Source organism: Heloderma suspectum, chromosome 10, assembly GCF_057233095.1.
Source record: "Heloderma suspectum isolate Gila_16-S chromosome 10, 16-S_ref, whole genome shotgun sequence".
NCBI classification, from domain to species: Eukaryota; Metazoa; Chordata; class Lepidosauria; order Squamata; family Helodermatidae; genus Heloderma; species Heloderma suspectum.
The window spans coordinates 40,412,141-40,432,481 of record NC_139467.1 but is presented as its reverse complement, the minus strand read 5'-3'; the positions used below and the strand labels follow the sequence as shown (position 1 = coordinate 40,432,481).

Here is a 20,341-nt window from a genome sequence, read left to right as displayed (position 1 = left end):
TGTGGTCCACTGGAGAAGGAAATGGCAACCCACTCCAGTATTCTTGCTAAGAAAACCCCATGGAACGTATCACAAGGCTAAAAGATATGACGCCGGAAGATGAGCCCCTCAGGTCGGAAGGTGTCCAATATGCTACTGGGGAAGAGCAGAGGGAATTTCCAAGTAGCGCCAGAAAGAGTGAAGCGGCTGGGCCAAACCCGAAAGGACACTCAGCTGTGGATGTGTCTGGTGGTGAAAAGAAAATCCGATGCTGTAAAGAACAATATTGTTTAGGAACCTGGAATGTCAGATCAATGAATCAAGGTAAGGTGGAGGTGGTCAAACATGAGATGGCAAGATTGAACATCGACATCTTGGGAATCAGCGAACTAAAATGGACAGGCATGGGCGAATTTAATTCAGGTGACCATCATATCTACTATTGTGGGCAAGAATCCCTTAGAAGAAATGGAGTAGCACTCATAGTCAACAAAAGGGTGGGAAAAGCAGTACTGGGGTACAATCTTAAAAATGATAGAATGATCTCAGTACGAATCCAAGGCAAACCATTCAACATCACAGTAATTCAAGTATATGCCCCAACCACTGAGGCCGAAGAAGCTGAGGTTGATCGGTTCTATGAAGACCTACAACACCTTCTAGAACTAACACCAAAAAAGGACGTCCTCTTCATCATAGGGGATTGGAATGCTAAAGTAGGAAGTCAAGAAATCACCAGGATAACAGGCAGGCATGGCCTTGGTGTACAAAATGAAGCAGGACAAAAGCTAATAGAGTTTTGCCAAGAGAACATGCTGATCATAGCAAACACTCTTTTCCAACAGCACAAGAGGCGACTCTACACATGGATGTCACCAGATGGTCAATATCGAAATCAGATTGATTATGTCCTTTGCAGCCAAAGATGGAGAAGCTCCATACAGTCAGTAAAAACAAGACCTGGAGCTGACTGTGGCTCACATCATGAGCTGCTTCTTGCAAAATTTCGGCTTAAATTGAAGAACGTCGGGAAAACCACTAAACCGTTCAGGTATGACCTAAATCATATCCCTGATGAATATACAGTGGAGGTGAGGAATAGATTTCAGGGATTAGACCTGATAGACAGAGTGCCTGAGGAACTATGGACGGAGGTCCGTAACATCGTTCAGGAGGCAGCAACGAAATCCATCCCAAAGAAAAAGAAATGCAAGAAAGCAAAGTGGCTGTCTGATGAGGCTTTACAAGTAGCTCACGAAAGAAGGGAAGCGAAAAGCAAGGGAGAAAGGGGAAGATATACCCAACTGAATGCAGAGTTCCAGAGAATAGCAAGGAGAGACAAGAAGGCCTTCTTAAATGAACAATGCAAAGAAATCGAGGAAAACAATAGAATGGGAAAGACTAGAGATCTCTTCAAGAAAATTGGAGATCTCAAGGGAACGTTTTGTGCAAAGACGGGCATGATAAAGGACAAAGAAGGCAGGGACCTAACAGAAGCAGAAGAGATTAAGAAGAGGTGGCAAGAATACACAGAAGAACTATACAGGAAAGATCTGAATGTCCCTGATAGCCATAACAGTGCGGTCACTGAACTTGAGCCGGACATCCTAGAGAGTGAAGTCAAGTGGGCCTTAGGAAGCATTAGTAACAACAAAGCTAGCGGAGATGACAGTATTCCAGCCGAGCTATTTAAAATCCTAAAAGATGATGCTGTTAAAGTGCTGCATTCAATATGCCAACAAATCTGGAACACTCAACAGTGGCCACAAGACTGGAAAAGGTCAGTTTACATTCCAATTCCAAAGAAGGGCAACGCCAAAGAGTGTTCAAACTACCACACCATTGCGCTCATTTCACATGCCAGCAAGGTGATGCTCAAAATCCTACAAGCTAGGCTTCAGCAGTATGCGAACCGAGAACTACCGGAAGTACAAGCTGGGTTTCGAAGAGGCAGAGGAACTAGAGATCAAATCGCCAACATTCGCTGCATCATGGAGAAAGCAAGAGAATTCCAGAAAAACGTCTATTTCTGCTTCATTGACTACGCTAAAGCCTTTGATTGTGTGGATCACAACAAACTGTGGCAAATTCTTAAAGTGATGGGAGTACCAGACCACCTTACCTGTCTCCTGAGAAACCTGTACGAGGGTCAAGAAGCAACAGTAAGAACCGGACATGGAACAACCGATTGGTTCAAAATTGGGAAAGGAGTACGACAAGGCTGCATATTGTCACCCTGCTTATTTAACTTATATGCAGAGTACATCATGAGAAATGCCGGGTTGGATGAATCAGAGGTCGGAATTAAGATTGCTGGGAGAATTATCAACAACCTCCGATATGCAGACGATACCACCCTAATGGCAGAAAGCGAAGAGGATCTCAAGAGCCTCTTGTTGAGGGTGAAAGAGGAGAGTGCAAAAGCTGGTTTGAAACTCAACATTAAAAAAACTAAGATCATGGCATCTGGCCCCATCACTTCCTGGCATATAGAAGGGGAAGAAATGGAAGCAGTGACAGATTTTACTTTCTTGGGCTCCAAGATCACCGCAGACGGTGACTGTAGCCACGAAATTAAAAGACGCTTGCTCCTTGGGAGGAAAGCTATGGCCAACCTAGACAGCATAGTAAGAAGCAGAGACATCACCTTGCCGACAAAGGTCCGTCTAATCAAAGCTATGGTTTTCCCAGTAGTAATGTATGGCTGTGAGAGCTGGACTATAAGGAAGGCTGAGCGCCAAAGAATTGATGCTTTCGAACTGTGGTGCTGGAGAAGACTCTTACGAGTCCCCTGGACTGCAAGGAGGTCAAATCAGTCCATCCTAAAGGAAATCAACCCTGAGTGCTCATTGGAAGGACAGATAATGAAGCTGAAGCTCCAATATTTTGGCCACCTAATGCGAAGAGAAAACTCCCTGGAAAAGACCCTGATGCTGGGAAAGACTGAAGGCAAAAGGAGAAGGGGACGGCAGAGGATGAGATGGCTAGATAGCATCACCGATGCAATGAATATGAACTTGAGCACGCTCCGGGAGAGAGCGCAGGACAGGAAGGCCTGGCGTGCTCTGGTCCATGGGGTCACGAAGAGTCGGACACGACTGAACAACAACAACATGATCTCTCTCTCTCTCTCTCTGAGACATATAGAAAAGAGAAGGATGTGGCAGAATTCAGCTTCCTAAGGATCCCAGCATTCCTGTTTCAATTTTCGTAAAGCAAGTTTCTAGCCCTTGTTGTAATGATAGACTTGAGAGTGAACAATGCTTGGTGAAAACAGCTCCAGAGAGATGGTTGAATATAATTTCTAGTAGCTGGGGGCTGTTACTAGCAAATAAGAATAAATTAAGCAAAATAATTTTTAAAACCAAGCAATATAAGAAAAAATGCACATACATTTAATTTGCGTAATTTATACAGAAATACTGGTGGATTCATATAAAAGAAAGGGAAGGTAAGATGTTAGAGAACATAGTAATGTCTAAACTAACTAATTAAGTAAGATGAAAAAAATGTTCAGGTTTGTCTCAGTCTAGGCTCCCTCCCTCTATTACAGGGATGGAGAACATTTTTTGGCCTGAGGACTGGATTCCATTTTGGAGAAGCTCAGGGGCCAACATTCCAGTGGTGGGTGAGCCGAAGCCAAAACTGGGCAGGGCTGAAAATCCCCCCCACCAACTCCTTTGTTACCAATTTATATTAAGAAGCATGTCTACTCACAAATAAGCAGGACAAGCCTCTGTATGTCTACTCAGAAGTAAGCAAGACTGACTCACTCAGTGGAAATTTCAAATAGCATTTCTACTCATCAGTAAGCATGACCATCATGCCTATTCACAGGTAAGCAGGGCATGACTACTCAGAAGGAAGGAGGGCTGGACCACTCACGAGCTTCCTCTCCTGGCTCAGCCCCCTCTCCCCTCCCCAGGGGGGCGAGCTCTCATCTCCAATCAGCAGCTGATTAGAGAGAAGTGGTTTCCCCTGCTAAGCACTGAGCAAGAGAGCCTTTTTCTGTGCTAAGCAGAGAAAAGCACTTATCTCCAAGTAGCTGCTGATCAGAGATAAGAGGATTTCCCTCTATGGCAGATGGGGCAAGGCCAGGAAAAGAAGCTGACAGGCTGGATAGGGAACTGGGGCCCATGGGTCAGAGGTCCCCCATCCCTGTTCCATTAGTCACTGGGAAAACAGAAGTCAAACACACATTTGATACTTCACATGTATTTCAACTTAAATTGAAAGTCCCCTAGTTGTGGCATTGTTGCATACAAATTAAATAAACTCCAGTCATTAATACAATTCCATGTAAAAATCAATTTAAAAAATAAGAGAAAACTTCACATTTAAAGCAGGACAGCTTACCTAGCCTCTGGAGGCCAAACTGTCCAAAACCTTTGCCATGCACAAAACCCTGGTAGACGAATGTCCCACTCGATGATTCTGGGGTGACCTGCATTCCGGGAAGATGAACCAACCTCAGAATCCAAAGTTTCTGCCTGCATGAAGATTTTGGCTTTGGGATCAGGGTGATTTAGTGTAGAGGTCTAGCCAGTGGAGGCTGGGGCTCTGATTTCATTGGGGCAGTGAATCTGCTCCCAGTTTCAGTCAGAACCAGTCAGAACGCTTAAGGTGCTCTCCAAGGTGCTTTGCTGACTGGTTCTGACTGAAACCCGTAGTGGATCCAATGCCCCACTGACATCGGAGCCACCAGCCTCCACTAGGTCTAGCCTTTTTCTCCCAAAGTACCCAGATAAATTTAGAATGGTACAATAAAACAATTTAACAGTACAGAAAATGACGGAAACACACATTTTTCAAAGCAGAGCAATGGGGCCAACAGCTGAGTACGTCAAGGGATGGCTGAGCAGCAGGATGTTCGATCCAAAAATGAATCAGGTTCCAACGAATTGCCTTCTTGAACACTGGCACCCCTCATGAGCCACTCCAAGAAGCCTGATTCTGTTTAGACTGGTTGTCCAGGAAGGCTCTTCTCTTCCTGGCTGGCCAGCATAGAAACCAAGCATGCTGGCAGAGAAGGGATGCCTGTCCTCTGTCGGTGTGCTCCATGCTCATGCCGGTCTGTGAGACAAGGAAGCGCCTGGCTGGCTGGCCATGAGGAATAGAGCAATGCACCATGACTGTGCCGGCCAACCAGGGAAGTGGCTTCCTTGCTGGCCAGTGTGGCAAGTAGAGTTGGGGGTCACCTGCTCAAGGTGAGCTGTGTTGCCTGCCCTGACTCTACACACAGAGGTTGTGCACTTCTATAAGCAGCCCTTCTCGACTTCTTGCAACAGCCCTAAACCCAGTGCTTGGTCCAGAAGAATTAGAAGCCAAAGGCCTGGCCAAACAGGAGTATTATCACCCAAGAAGGGAGGAAGTAGCCCAGAGGGCCACCTTGGATGGGTATATCCCATAGCTACAGTAACCAGTTGAAAGACTCTACTTTTGTACACTTAGACCTTATATAGAAGGACTGCACAATCATGATCATGTTGGCCCTCACACTTCTCCTAACTCCCAGTGAAACTGTTCTCATTTTTCCTTACACCAATCCTCACAATTTTCCAACCCTTCTAATATTTCTTCTGCCATTGAAACACTTCAGGCAAACTCTGCAAGCATAATGTGTGAATGGGCCAAGGGATGGGTCAATATGCTGGTTGGCGCGAGGACTTACATGTCCATCTAAAGCCCATTTATCATTCTTGAATTTGTTCATGAAGATCTCCACTGGCCCTGTAATCTGGTACACCTGGAGCAAGAGATGTACATCTTCTCTTTTGTAAATACCTGAAAGGAGAAGACAACAAGAGGATTGGACCTTCAAGAGTTTGTGAGCTTGTCTTGTTAAAAAGAAAAGTGGGGTGGGGTGAGAACAAGAGAGGTTTGCACCATAGTTTGGGAAGGCAACATCCCAACAATCTTGGATGCTTTGGGAAGCCGAAGGACTCTTTAATACATTAGGTGTGTACCCAGTGGTGTAGTGGTAAATTCTGAAGTGGATGCACTCATCACATCAGTCCTCATAGCCACACCTAAGGATGCTGGAGAAATCCGAGATGGACTAAAATGAGTTTGGATTTCTAAGAATCAGATCTGCAGAATCCATTGCGGACCAGCCTCCTTGGGCCCTGCGGAGTCCATGGACTTCTGGATCTTTTTTTTTTTTTTACTTTCCCAAAATTTACAGAAATTTCTTCATAGGAAAATAAGGAAGTGTCTGCTGAGACATACGCCATGCTGGAAAATATATGGGGGAAAAGTTGAATGGAATGGGGGACAATGTTATGTACTAATATAACTTATGTAAATTGTTGCGAACTCTCTTATGGAATTATTTGCATATTTTTCTGTACACCAGGGAAAAGAATTGCAAATCCGGCTGTGAATGAATGCTGGAACAAATGACATTGCACAATCCACAAAACACACACAGGACTGATTTCACAAAATCTGGACATCCCTATCGACAACTCCAAGGAGAGGTCAAAAATTCAAGCAACTGTGTTGATCCATATCAAGAAACCAATTCTACCTGTTTTCAGCTCTACCAGGAGCAGGGCTTTTATATTAAGCTATTGGGTCTTAATTGCTCATTCAAGACCAGGACACCCCCAAAAAAACTTTGCATTACAACAGGGATAGCTCAAAAGAATATACTGTTGCTGAAAAATTCATACCACCCCTTCTTTAATTGAGGATTGCAATTAAGCTCAGATTGCCCCCCATACGGCCTCTCCAACCCCACTGATCAGGCTGTGGGGGGCTTGCTTCCCTGCTCGGTGACCACCAGGAAGTACTGTGGGGCCGTCCATCCCCTTCTGAGCTGCAATTCTGCACACAATTGTGGCTCGGTTAGTTCCGCGTATGTAAAGTTGAATCTATGGCTGCCTTAATGGGGCAATGACTGAAGATTACAGCCTGTAATCTCAAGTCATTGCCCCTTTAAGGCAGCAATAGACTCAACTTTACATATGTGGAACTAACCCGAGCTATGATTTCTGCGCACAATTGTGGCTCGGTGAGGGGATGGAAAGCCTTGCAGCACTTCTCGGGTGACTGCCGAGCTGTCCTGCAGCTCCTGCAGTGCGGCTTGCATGGGCGAGCAGCGAGGATGGCTCGTTGACTGCCCAAAGGGAGCAGAGGAGGTGCGTCCATCCATCTCTAGGTGTGTGGAGCCTCTCCCCATCAACATTATCCAACATGGATTGGCAACTGACTGCAAGTACATCCCCTACTATGAATGAGGATCCATAGAAGCGGAGGTGTCTGGCCACCTTACCAGACACTTGCAACTCCACACCGCTGTGGTCTATTAGGGTGGCGTTGACTTTACTGGTGACTGGATCAAAGCTGGTGACGGAGAGCATGGCTGGCTGCTTCTTGCCCATGTATTCATAAGAGCCTTTCCAAAAGGAGTTCTTTGCAAAGACATCAGCAGGAACTAGAAACAACACAAGACAGAACTGGGTAGGAAGTCTACTTGTGACAAGAGGATAAGCCAGGAGTTAGGGATACATAAATCTGTCAATTTGGGATTCTCTCACTTTCTCATTATTCCAGTCTTAAATTGGGTTAATCCTGAATGTTAAGGATTTTTTAAAAAGTTTGCATTAAAATTCATAAACATTTTCCTTCTCATTTCTCATCATAATGCATTTTTGTATGCTTTTTTGCCTAACATTTTTTGGAACCAGTTTTCCTAATATAATGCACATTTGAACATTATTTTCTCTCAGATATGATGTCTTCTTGCTATGTGTCCCAGCTTTATTTGTTTTGCAGGGGGTTCAGAGCAGAGCATTCCTTGTGGTGTCACCTACTCATGCTGGGAGTTGTGGGCCTTTTCTCTGTCTAAACCTGCATAGGATTGTGCCCTTAGTTGATGAATGGCATGACTTTCAACCTATTATTTCATGAATTAACTAAGTCTGCATAAGTTTGCAGCCACTGAAACGTGATCCTGTCAGGGGCTGTGGGTCAGGGGGATGGCCTTTATACTACTTCTTGTTCTAACTGATTTTATACATTTGGTACTAATATTTAATACACAAAAGCAGTACCTGACACTTTTGGAAGAGGTGGGTCCCTCGCGGTGCCTACTGGTCTCCCGCTGGGTCGGATATCTGCTGGAAAAGACAAGTGAAGGAACAGAGAGTGTTAACATCTGAGCAGTGAGGCATATGGATCTGTCATAACATATGGGGTGTAAGAGGGTCTGAATAAAGAGAAGTACTGCTTGGTTTGGAAAGGAGGGCATCCTTTTGATTAGGGACTGGAGCACCTTCCCTAGAAGAAACAACTAAAGCCTGTGGGCCGTTCTTGGTACAGGTTTATACAATTGTAAATGGTGTGGAGGAGAGAGTGGACAAAAACAGGGGTTTCTCCTGTAAATAAAATATGAACTGAGGGCGGGGGTTGTCACCAAATAAATACGAACTGGGGGCAGGGAAGGGTATCACCCAGTAACAAGCAATAGGAAATAATTCTTCCCACAGCACATAATTAAATCTCCTCCTCCCTCAACTGTCTGCACCAGCAGCCATCTCAGCAGGCTATATGACAGAGGGAGATGAGAGAGAAAGCAGGGCCATTCCACAGACCCTTCTGAAAGAGTACTTAATTTTTTTCCTCTTCCCTCCCCAACCCCTTTTCCTTCCATGCCGTGTCTTTTTAGATTGTAAGCCTGAGGGTAGGGACTGTCTTCTTTTACTAATTCCATGTAAGCTGCTCTGGGAGTCTTCTTGCTGAGGAGTGGGATAAAAATACTTTAAATAAATAAAATAAATTAATTATGTCACAAGATATGGGAACAGCAATTAGCTTTAAAAAAAGGATTAGGCAAATTCACATAGGTTAGGTCTATCTATGGCTCTTATCCATGAAAGCTAGATGGAACCTCCATGTTCAGAGACAGTATATCTCTGATTCACCCCTGTTTGGGATAAATAGCAGGGAGGGAGGGCTTTCTGGAAGTGTCTGGCTGGTCACTTGCTAGAGACAAAATGCTGGACTAGATGGACCTTTGGATTGATCCAGAAAGGCAATTCTTACATTGTCATATGAGATCCTTCCTCAATCTGGTGCTCTCCAGATGTTTTGGAGTACATGCTGGCAGGAGGATGCTGCAAGTTGTAGTCCAAAACATCTGGAGAGTACCAGGTCAGGGAAGACTGTCATAGGACCCTTTGGAGCAAAGAAAAAAAAATGGTTTGGAAATGAATTGTCATTTGGATAGTGCAAGAGATGAACATAAACTGAAAAGAAGAGAAAAGAAGTGGCTTGCAGGCCAAGAACAAATTTCCTCCAGCCTCACTGCAGCCTGCTTACCAAGGCAAATAGGGGGTTTCCCTGTCCAGCTGCCATCCGCTTTACAGGTCCTGTGTTCCGATCCTCCGGTGAGGTAAAAGCCGCTCTGGCAAGAGTAGATCAGGGTGTATCCGAGGGAAGGCAGGTCCAGAGCACCCACGTTGGCATGGGATGGGGTCTCTGGTTCCTTGCAATTGTGAGCTAGAAAGACATGGATAGGAGACCCTGAAAACCTGGCATGAGTCACAGCTACACAAAGCATGTGCAGACAAGGGCATAACAGATGCAACAGCTCAAGCTACTTCGACTGAGATCGGTCACTGAGAGGGGCCAGGGCTCTCTGGTAGCGGGGCCCAAATGATTTACTCTCCACATCTCTGTGGTCACTTACCAGGGGAGGGAGATGCTGTCCTGACTTCTGCTGCACTCCAGTGCCCCCACTATGGATGGCTGGAGGGGGTATTGCTCCTAAACACTCAGAAGGGGTTTCAGTTGACTCAAGGGGCCAGTGGGGTTCCTATAGAAGCTGATGACTCTTGCCTGGCTCCTCAATCAGGGCAAACTGTTGCTCTTTGGGAGGGCCTTAGCTCAGGGCAGAGCACGTGCATGGAGAAATCTCATCTTATGATCTAGGAAGGGCCAAGGGGTAGGGATGGCCATCGCAGGGAAAACTGGCTACTTTGGGGGCCCCAGCTCAGCTAGCATTTGTGAACCAAGCTGTGGGCTTTTTCCTGAAATCTGGGAAATTTCTTGGGTTTTTTCCCTGTCTTAAGTTGCCATTTATGCAAATTGCAGGCAAAATTTGCATAATTTACACACATTTTGGCTGTAATTTGTACAAATGGCAGCCATAATATTGTTCTGACTGGTTCTGAGTGATACCTGGAGCAGATTCACCGCCCCATTGACATCGGAGCCACCAGCCTCCACTGGGTCAGAAAATGTATCCATCTAGGTCACTATTGTCTGCACCCACCTTCACCAGCCTGGTGCCCTCCATATATTTTGGACTATAATCCCGAGTATTCCTGACCATTGGTCATGCTGGCTGGGGCTGATGGGAGCTGAAGTCTAAAACGTCTGAAGGGCACCAGGTTGGGGAAGGCTGGCGCAGACAATAGTGAGTTAGATGGGCTGATGGGCTGACTCAGCAGAGGCTGGTGGCTCTGATGTCAGTGGGGCGGTGAATCTGCTCCCGGTTTCAGTCAGAACCACTCAGAACTCTAAGGGAACTATCCAAGGTGCGAAGCAAAGGTAGTGGGCTCTCCCACACTGGAGGCATTCAAGATGAAGCTGGACAGGGATGCGTTGACTTAGATTCCTGCACTGAGCAGGGGGTTGGACTCAACGGTCTTACAGGCCCCTTCCAACCCTACTATTCTAAGACTCTATGATTCTATGACTCTGCAAAGAACCTTGGATAGCTCCTTAGAGTTCTGACCGAAACCCGGAATGGATTCACCGCCCCACTGACACGTGAGCCACCAGCCTCTGCTGGTCTGACTCATAGAATCATAGAATAGTAGGGTTGGAAGGGGCCTATAAGAGCATTGAGTCCAACCCCCTGCTCAATGCAGGAATCCAAGTCACAGCATCTCTGACAGATGGCTGTCCAGCCTCTTGAATGCCTCCAGTGTGGGAGACCCCACTACCTCCCTAGGTAACTGGTTCCATTGTTGTATTGCTCTAACAGTCAGACGTTTCTCCTGATGTTCAGCCGGAATCTGGCTTCCTGTAACTTGAGCCCATTATTCCGTGTCCTGCACTCTGGGATGATGGAGAAGAGATGCTGGCCTTCCTCTCTGTGACAGCCTTTCAAGTACTTGAAGAGCGCTATCCTATCTCCCCTCAGTCTTCTCTTCCCAAGGCTAAACATGCCCAGTTCTTTCAGTCTCTCTTCATAGGGCTTTGTTTCCAGTCCCCTGATCATCTTCTTTGCCATCCTCTGAACCCTCTCCAGCTTGTCTGCATCCTTCTTAAAGTGTGGTGCCCAGAACTGGACACAGTACTCCAGATGAGGCCTAACCAGTGCTGAGTAGAGGGGAACTAGTACTTCCTGGGATTTGGAAGCTATGCTTCTATTAATGTAGCCCAAAAGAGCATTTTCCTTTTTTGCAGCCACATCCCATTGTTGACTCATATTCATCTTGTGATCTACAACAATTCCAAGATCCTTCTCGCTTGTAGTGTTGTTGAGTCACGTATCCCCCATCTTGTAACTGTGCATTTGGTTTCTTTTTCCTAGGGGCAGAACTTGGCATTTATCCCTATTAAATGTCATTCTGCTGTTTTCAGCCCAGCACTCCAGTCTAGCAAGATCACTTTGAATTTTGTTTCTGTCTTCCAAGGTATTAGCTATCCCGCCCAATTTTGTGTCATCTGTAAATTTGATTGGCATTCCCTGCACCTCCTCAGCCAAGTCATTAACAAAAATGTTGAAGAGCACTGGGCCCAGGACTGAGCCCTGTGGTACCTCACTCGTTAACGTCTCCCCAGTTTGAGAAGATCCCATTGATAAGCCCTCTTTGAGTCCCATTCTGTAGCCAACTGTGGATCCACCAGATTGTTTTCATCTAGCCCACTTTCAGCTAGTTTGCTCATCAGGATACCATGGGGCACTTTGTCGAAAGCTTTTCTGAAGTCGAGGTATACTACGTCCACAGCATTCCCACAGTCCACAAGGGAGGTTACCTGATCAAAAGATGAGATCAGATTTGTCTGGCAGGATTTGTTCTTGACAAATCCATGTTGGCTTCGAGTAATCACTGCATTGTTTTCAAGGTGCTTACAGATGGATTGCTTGATCATCTGCTCCAGAATTTCCCCAGGGATTGATGTCAGATTGAGTGGTATGTAGTTCCCAGGTTCCTCCTTTTTACCCTTTTTGAAGATAGGGACCACATTAGCCCTCCTCCAGTCATCTGGCACTTCACCCGCCCTCCAGGATTTTTCAAAGAGAATAGACAGTGGTTCTGAGAATTCTTCTGCCAGTTCCTTTATTACTCTGGGATGCAGTTCATCTGGCCCTGGAGATCTGAACTCATTCAAAGTAATTAGGTGTTCCTTGACCATATGCCTATCGATCTCAAGCTGCAATCTTGCCCCTTCAACCTGTACTTCACCTTTGCCAGGGGGGTCATAGACCCTCTTTTGGGAGAAGACTGAGCCATAGTAGGAATTGAGCACTTCTGCCTTTTCTTTGTCATCTGTTATCATTTTGCCATCCTTATTTAGTAGCTGAACCACCATTTCTTTCCTCTGTCTTTTACTATGCACATAGCTGAAGAAAGCCTTTCTGTTGCTTTTAGCATCCCTAGCTAACCTCAGCTTGTTCTCAGCTTTAGCCTTCCTGATGCCATCCCTACAGTTCTGTGCTACTTGCCTGTACTCTTCCTTTGTTGCTTGCGCTTCTTTCCACTTCCTATATGTGCCCTTTTTTTTGTTTTCAGGTCATCTCTAAGCTTTTTGTGAAGCCACATTGGCTACTTCTGTTGTCTTCTGCCTTTTTTTCTTGTTGGAATTGTTTGTAATTGTGACTCCTACCAAGGCAGCTTCTGCCCAGCCCTGCTTATCCACTTTCCTGCCCACCTGCTCCCGGATAGACTACCTGCCTGGTTGGCATCTGCTTGACTCCAGACTGCTGGCCCTGCCACTCTCCATGCAGTGTATTCAGACATAGAAGGCTGTTTGGATGACTTGCTTCACTGCACACCCCCATCCCCAGTATTTTAGTGCCGGCTGCACCGCAACAGCCAGCTGAGCTGTCCTGCTCAAGAGCAGGCTGCAAGACTCACGGATGCAATCGGGCTGCACTCCACTCCACGTCAGGTTTGGGAGGCACGTTCGCGTGGTGGATCCTTGCAGCAGGTGTCCTTTATGGCACTTGAAGAAGACGACACTCCCAACCTGTTGGAATGGGAAATCAGGGACTGAATCATTTAAAGCAAAAGGCACCAGTCTTTGCAGACCTGGGACCTAGCTGTAGTTCCAGCCTGTGAGATGAGGACCTCTTAGTTTTTTAAAACTGTATATGTTGTCTGTCCTCCTCCTCCTCTCTCTCTTTCTCTCTTTTGGGTGACCAAAGACCCAGAGGACAAATTTGCTAATACCCATCAAATCATAACGTGCATATGTGTATTTTACTGTCGGTATTAGAAATGCCATTATTTGTTTGTTTGTTTGTTTGTTAAAAATGTATTCCAGCTTTTCATCAAATGATGTTCAAGGCAGCTAACAACAATAATACACATACTATACTATATACAAATCTGTGCTGTGGCTGGCGATGCTGGGAATCCTGTGTGGAGTTCTGGTTGTCCTGTCTGAAAAATAATAGCATTGAGCTGGAAAAGGGAAGTCAACATGGCCAAGGGACTGGATCACCTTCCCTATGAGAAAAAGCTAATTACACCATTCATGCCTGCAATTGTGTGCAAATTGTGCTATTTATGGCCACAATTTTGCACAAATCACGATTTCCATAAATAGCTACACCCACGATTTTGTGCAAAATGGCGGCTTGCGAAGAAACGGGAAACAGTGAGCTTGCCCACATTAGTGCACACTGAGCTCAGCAAGCTCAGGGATCTGCAAGCTGGTGTCCAGAGGGCCAAGCTAGTGAAAACTCTCCGAGCTTCATCCCCAAACTGGATTCCTCCAACATCTCTAGAATTGACACAATGAACGAAATCCACAGGGCCGAACTGGAAAAATATGTTGCGTTTTCACACCACAAATAGAATTCTCATACATCCCTATTTACACACTGCTTAACTCAGGCTGCAGTCCTACATGTACTTATCTAGGACTAAGTCCCACTGAACTCCAAAGGACTTAGTTCTGAGTAGATATGCCCAGGACTGCAGTGTCATTTATGGAATATTCTGGCTCAAGATGTGGTACTGGCCTCAAGCTTAGGTTACTTCAAAAGGGGATTAAAGAAATTAATGGAGGAGGAGGAAGAGAGGATTAGTCATGATGGCAAATTGGAAATTCCATTTTTAGGGACAAAAAGTGAGATCTGAAGCAAGAGGCTGCAACGTGGAACACTCCCGTTCAGGGTTGCAGCTAGCCAGCCCTGTCCTTTTGCAGGATATTCCAGTCTATTCCTCCCCCTACCTAAAAGTCATTCATCATTGATGCCTACTAAGCATGCTCAGTCCTCACTGGGCAGTGTTTTTGGTCCCTGCCCTTGGGGATTCCCCCCCCCCAGGTTTTTTCTACTCTGCAAGCTCTGGGGCTTCCCTAAGGCTGCCGATACCTCCCTCTTGTGCATGAATGGTGGTGCTGTTTTGGCCACATAAGGACCAGCATTTTGGGAACTTCAATCACTGTTAGAAGGTATATGAAGTTCAATGTCTCTGAAGAGCAAAAGCTAGAGAAAGCTATGGCCTTCATGTCCTCCTTCTGGGCTTCCTGAAGGTTTGTGGGTGGTCACTGTCAGAAGCAAGGTGGTTGACTAGGAGAACCTTTGCTCTGATTCATCAGGACATTTCTTCTGTTCTTATTAGGGGTGTGTGAGAAACTTGCTCCTGTCAAGTTTTATTTTAAAAAGGCTTTACCCAATTCGCACCTCCCAGACCTGAATGTGGACCTGAACCTAATTGGTGGGCAGACATCTTTACATTTCTGAGTTTGTGACGTGCTCCACAAAACGAAACAAAAATCATATGGATTTTAAAGGAAATGGGATGTCACACTTTTTTTTTATGTCAAGCTCATGTGGAAATGGGATGGCACAAGCTTGACATGAAAAGACTTACTGATTGATACTGACAGACTTGGCCATCCGTAGTTCTATGTGTATGTCTACTGTGTATGCTACTCTGTTAGCAGCAGTGGAGGATGGTGGTTCTGATGTCACTGGGGTAGTGAATCCGCTCTGGGTTTCAATTAGAACCAGACAGAACTCTAAAGGAGCGATCCAAGCTGTGGGAGCCTTTTTAAAAAATGCACCAAAAATGTGCATTCCACCCATGTAAAGTGTGAAAATCTGCATTTTTGCAAAAATGTGCATTTTTTGGAACATGAGTGCAAGTTTGGAGATTTGCAAATGTTTTCAGATAAACATTTCTACCCTGCTTGTGTTTGTGTTCAGGGTTGCAAATGGGACATATCAGCATGCTTTGCAAACATAAATGAAATTCTCGTATGTCTTAATTATAACTCCCCTAATCAAAATAAAGAGCCTTGTGTGGCGCAGAGTGGTAGGTGGCAGTACTGCAACTCTCCCCATGGCCTGAGTTCGATCCCAGCAGAAGCCGGGTCTCGGGTAGCCGGCTCAGGTCGACTCAGCCCTCCATCCTTCCGAGGTCGGTAAAATGAGTACCCAGCTTGCTGGGGGAAAGGTAGTCATGACTGGGGAAGGCAATGGCAAACCACCCCGCTACAGTCTGCCATGAAAACGCCAGCTCAAGCAGCGTCCCTCTAGGAGTCAGCAATGACTCGGTGCTTGCACAGGAGGAATCTTTCCTTTCCAATCAAAATAAATTTTAGGATATTATTTGCTGCATCTCAGGGTTAACAGTAGAAGTCAGAATCAATACACTTAAGCCCAGGATTGAAGCTGACAAATTAGCAACTTTGCAGGAATAATAATTAAAAAATTACTTTTGATCAAATGCTCACAAAAATGTATTATTGATCCATTCTTGTGTTTCATCTTGGCAAGTAATATGCTTACACAGAAAAGGGGAATGGACGACTTGCTAGGGATACATGGATTTTATTAAATCTGTTCCATCTGTATTTTGGAGATTGTCAGGCATCATTCATTCTGCTGTCCACTCATTGACAGAATTGGATATTGACAGAATTGGATATGGATTTTTTTTTTTTACCAGAATTTCATTCTACTTGTGCTAATTCACATTAGCACTAATTCTCATTAGAGCTAATGCTCACTTTCACAAATGCGCTAATACATGTTAATTCCGATTTGTGCTAACGCACAGTAACTAATGCACATTAGTGCATTTGCTCAAGTGCACAAGTGTTAGTGCTAATGCAAATTTGAGCAAATTCCCCCCAAAATTAAGAAATCGGTTTGCAAGTCTGCAGAATCTACATGACTCATGAAAAGCTGGTCTACTGTGGAATCCGCAGGTTGGATTCATAGAAATCTGAATTCATGTGAATCCATTGGGAGCCTTTTTGGCTGAGGAGCAGCATAAAAATATTTCAATTAGATACACACATACATACTGCAGGATGGTGCTATGCAGATGACAGGCAGGGAGGTACAGGAAGGAGCTGTGAGGACCAGGCCCCCAGTTTGAAGGGAGGAAGGTAGGTTTTTGGTTTTCATTGCTGGCAGTCACCAGAGTCGGTTTAGCTCCCACCCCAAGTGGGATGTCCCCAAGTGCACCCCTTTCCTTTATCCCCACAGATGTGAATCATTCTCATGAACTTCTTTGGGGGAGAGGAAAGGGGGCACAGTTGTAGTGAGGGTACAAACCGCCTTCTAGTTCAAAAAATGTAAGATCTTTCCCTACAGTGGCCAAGCAGAGGCCTCTGGGCAGCCTTCAAGCAGGGCAAGAGCACAATAGCATTCTCCTGTTGAGGGTCTCCACCCACTGATATACAGAGGCATGCTGCCTCTGATCCTGGAGGTAGTGGGCATTATGAGGAGTAGCCATGGTTAGCCAAATCCTCCACAAATTTGTCTACTCCCCTTTTAAAGCCACCTAAGTTGGAGGCCATCACTACTTCTTGTGGAAGCAAATACCATTGTTTCATTACGTATGTGCTATGTGAAGAAACACTTGCATTTATCTGTCCTGAATTTCCACCCATTCAGCTTTATTGAATGACCCCACCAGATTCTCACATTATACGAGAGGGAGAAAAAGCTGGCCTGGTCCTCAGTGATGAGGATTCCACCGGGGTGGCGGGAGCTAGGGATGTCGGAGGAACCCCTGCGGGGGACGGAGTTTGCTGAGTGTTCAGCAGCTTGGCCCCCTGGACTTCAGCTTGTTTAGCTGGCCCGACCTCATGGATTTTCCAGGGTTTCCCCCCCCCCTCATCAATAGGAAGTTGTGAAAACTGCAGGTGCAATTTGTATAATTTCTGCAAAGTCCAGCTGTAATTTGTGTAACTTGTGCAAATTACAGCTGGAACTTGCTCAAATCACATACATTGTGCCCGCAATTTGCACAACCTTCCATTGACAAGAGAAAACAAAATGTAAGAAGTTCCTGGATTTCAGGAAAAGCCAATGGCTTGGCTTGTGAACACAAGCCGAGCCGGGTGGGCAGAGGAGTTCCGTCAGGCCCCCAAGGGGCTGAATTTTCAAAGGATGGAGCACATTGTGTCTGGCTGCACATTTCACAGAGATGCACTACAACCTCCAAAGGTCTTACCAATAATTAAGTCCTCCCTCCACACACCCAGCCATTCCATCATAATAATGGGTGGTTTGCAAGCATATTCTAAATATGACGTCCTCACTAGGGGTGTACGGATTTCCCACCATCTGTTCCGGTGGGGAATCCATGGGTGGGGGGGAGGTGATCCGTTCCTCCCCCCGGAATCCTCCAGAGCGGCTCCGCTCCGCTCGGATTCCGGGGGGGGGGACTGGCTTGGGGGCCACTTACATTCCCTCCTGCCAGCCAGAGCCATTCGCCTCCTCCCTGTCCCTGCCGATTGCCATGTCTTAAAAAAAAAAAGGCGATCGGGAGGATGTGCCCAGAGACTTAGATGCAAATAGAGTCATGAATCTTGCGTCTAAGTCTATGTGTCCACAGGCTTATATACAAGCTTCACGGATCTATATTATACATATAAATCTATGGGCACATCCTGCTGATTGCCATTTTTTTTTTTTTTAAGACATGGCAATTGGCAGGGACAGGGAGGAGGTGAATGGCTCTGGCTGGCAAGAAGCAGCCGAGTGCTGTTCCACCTCCAGTCCTCCTGGAGTGGAGGTAAGTAGTCCCGATCCGCTGTGGATTCCTGAGGCTGGATTCCAAAGCATCCGGCCTCATTTGAATCCACAGTGGATTTCTCTGACATCCCTAGTCCTCACTAATGACCCCATAAGCTGTGAAGACAATTCAGATTACCTGTGGGGAAGATCTCCTCCATGCAGAAGAATCAGGACAAGCAAAACGAAGGACTTCTTTATATGAAGTTAAAGTTACTTCTGGGATTTACTGCCACAGGATGTTGTGACAGCCATCAGCTTTCAGTGGGGATAGACAAATTCATGGGGGATAAGACTATCAATGGTTACGAGTCAACAGGGATAGGCGAATGAGCGATGTTCAAGATTGAGAGGATTCTCTGAACCTCATCTCGCCAATTGTCTCATGCCCAATTCCCCTTTGCATATGCCATTGCCGCTCCCTCTTCATGAACAGGAAACTTGTGCAAATCGAGCAATGACTGAATGGGAGATCCGTGCAAATCTCCCCAAATTTGTGCAATTTTCCTCCATATGCCAAAGCGGGGCCGACCCTATAGAGAAATTTGCGAAACTCAAACTGGGAATCAGGAACAAGACAAATGCAAGGACATGTTTGACAATTTGTGAACATTTTTGGTGGACATGTGCTTGTGTTCAGGGCTTCGAAAAGGACATGTTGGCATGTTTTGTGAGCAAAAATGAAGTTCTCATACATCCCTACTAGTCAATGGCTGCATGCAGCCCCTAGGTTCAGAGGCAGCCTCTGAATACTACTTGCAGGGAAAAAACAAAATGGGAATGAATGAGCAGGAGAGGGCTCTTGCCCTCATGTCCTGCTTATGGGCTTCCCAGAGGCATCTCCTTGCCCACTGTGGGAAGCAGGACACTGGACCAGATAAGCCTTTGGCCTGATCTAGCCGGGTTCTTCTTACGCAACTTATTTGTGCTTCAGTTCAGTAAAGGGAATCACTCTGTGTCTGGAAATTGATCCAGGAAGAGAGAAGATTATAGATTAAATGGATGGATAGATACATTACATAAACAGAGGAAGATGATCATTTAGACAGAGGAGGGAAAATATTAAGAAGGAAAAAAACACAATGATACATTACCTGATAACCTTGGGAATTGTTTTGTGTCCCAAAAAGAGGCACTCCAGGATCCACACATGTTGTAAGAGTTGAATCTGAAAAGAAAAACACACAAATGTGGTCAAAGTTTAATGAGCATTATTTATTCCCCAATGCTGGAGATATGGCTTAATTCCACCCAGTGAACTGTGGCTGAGGTTAGATTTGCACAGAAAACTTGTGAGCTCACAATTTCTACTTCTAGCCACAATTCAGCTCTCATGATGTTGATGATGATTTAAATGGAATTGGAGGAATATGATTTGGATTTTGTTAAGCACATGTGAGTGAGGAGTAATTGCTTGAATGTTCCTCCATCCCACTCTTGAATTAATTCCAGCTATAGTGGAGAAGAGATGCTGTGGATTTAACCATGGTGGCTTTGGATGGAACACTCACTGGCTCATGGTTGTGACTGGTACCGTCTTCACCAACGCCCCAGCCTTCTTACCTATGCAGCTTGGCTGAGTTCCACTCCATGTCCCATCAGACTGACAGAACCTCCGAGCTGACCCCACCAACACCAGTGGGGGCAAGCAAGAGTATGAGACAGAGGAACGGTAAGTAAAGCCCCGGTCTTCACGCCTCGCTTCAGCTGGGATTCCTGGATCACCACAGAAAACAGCTGCAAAAGAGCAGTCAAGCTACCTTAAAGAGGGATGGTTCACTGAGGTAAAGCATCCCAACAGTAGATGCGTGAGGCTTTCATTTCAGTTTGCAAATCATCCAAACTTGCCCCATTCACAGTTCCTGAACTTGCAACTACGTTTGAAAAATGCGAGTTTTAAAAAATGTGTACTTTGAAACAATGCATTTCCCACAAAATACGCATTTTCACATTTTAGTCAGGGGCGGGGGGAGTGCAAACTTTTCAAAAATGTGTACAGAAATGCACAAGTTTCCCATTCGAATGAACTGAAAAAGCAGGCCACAAACAAAAACGGGAGCGAGTCGAATTGAGCAGTTTAGAGAATTTGCCAAGCTATAACATTTCTGGTTCTCATATCCCTACTCCCGACCCAAA

At 45.6% G+C, this 20,341-nt stretch overlaps 1 protein-coding gene across 2 annotated transcripts in view; it reads right to left on the bottom strand.

Moving 5' to 3' along the window:
• Nucleotides 1-20,341, bottom strand: part of CSMD2 (CUB and Sushi multiple domains 2) — a 916,430-nt gene that overhangs the window by 4,370 nt on the left and 891,719 nt on the right. The window contains exons 61-68 of one of the 2 annotated variants that reach the window (XM_084814421.1): nucleotides 19,769-19,942; nucleotides 19,300-19,373; nucleotides 13,077-13,188; nucleotides 9,304-9,483; nucleotides 8,037-8,102; nucleotides 7,256-7,417; nucleotides 5,651-5,763; nucleotides 4,336-4,423 (exon numbers count right to left, since the gene is read on the bottom strand). In XM_084814421.1, the coding sequence (XP_084670547.1) occupies nucleotides 4,336-4,423; nucleotides 5,651-5,763; nucleotides 7,256-7,417; nucleotides 8,037-8,102; nucleotides 9,304-9,483; nucleotides 13,077-13,188; nucleotides 19,300-19,373; nucleotides 19,769-19,942 (969 nt within the window). The remainder of the gene's footprint in view (nucleotides 1-4,335; nucleotides 4,424-5,650; nucleotides 5,764-7,255; nucleotides 7,418-8,036; nucleotides 8,103-9,303; nucleotides 9,484-13,076; nucleotides 13,189-19,299; nucleotides 19,374-19,768; nucleotides 19,943-20,341) is intronic. The other variant, XM_084814422.1, reaches the window with a different exon arrangement.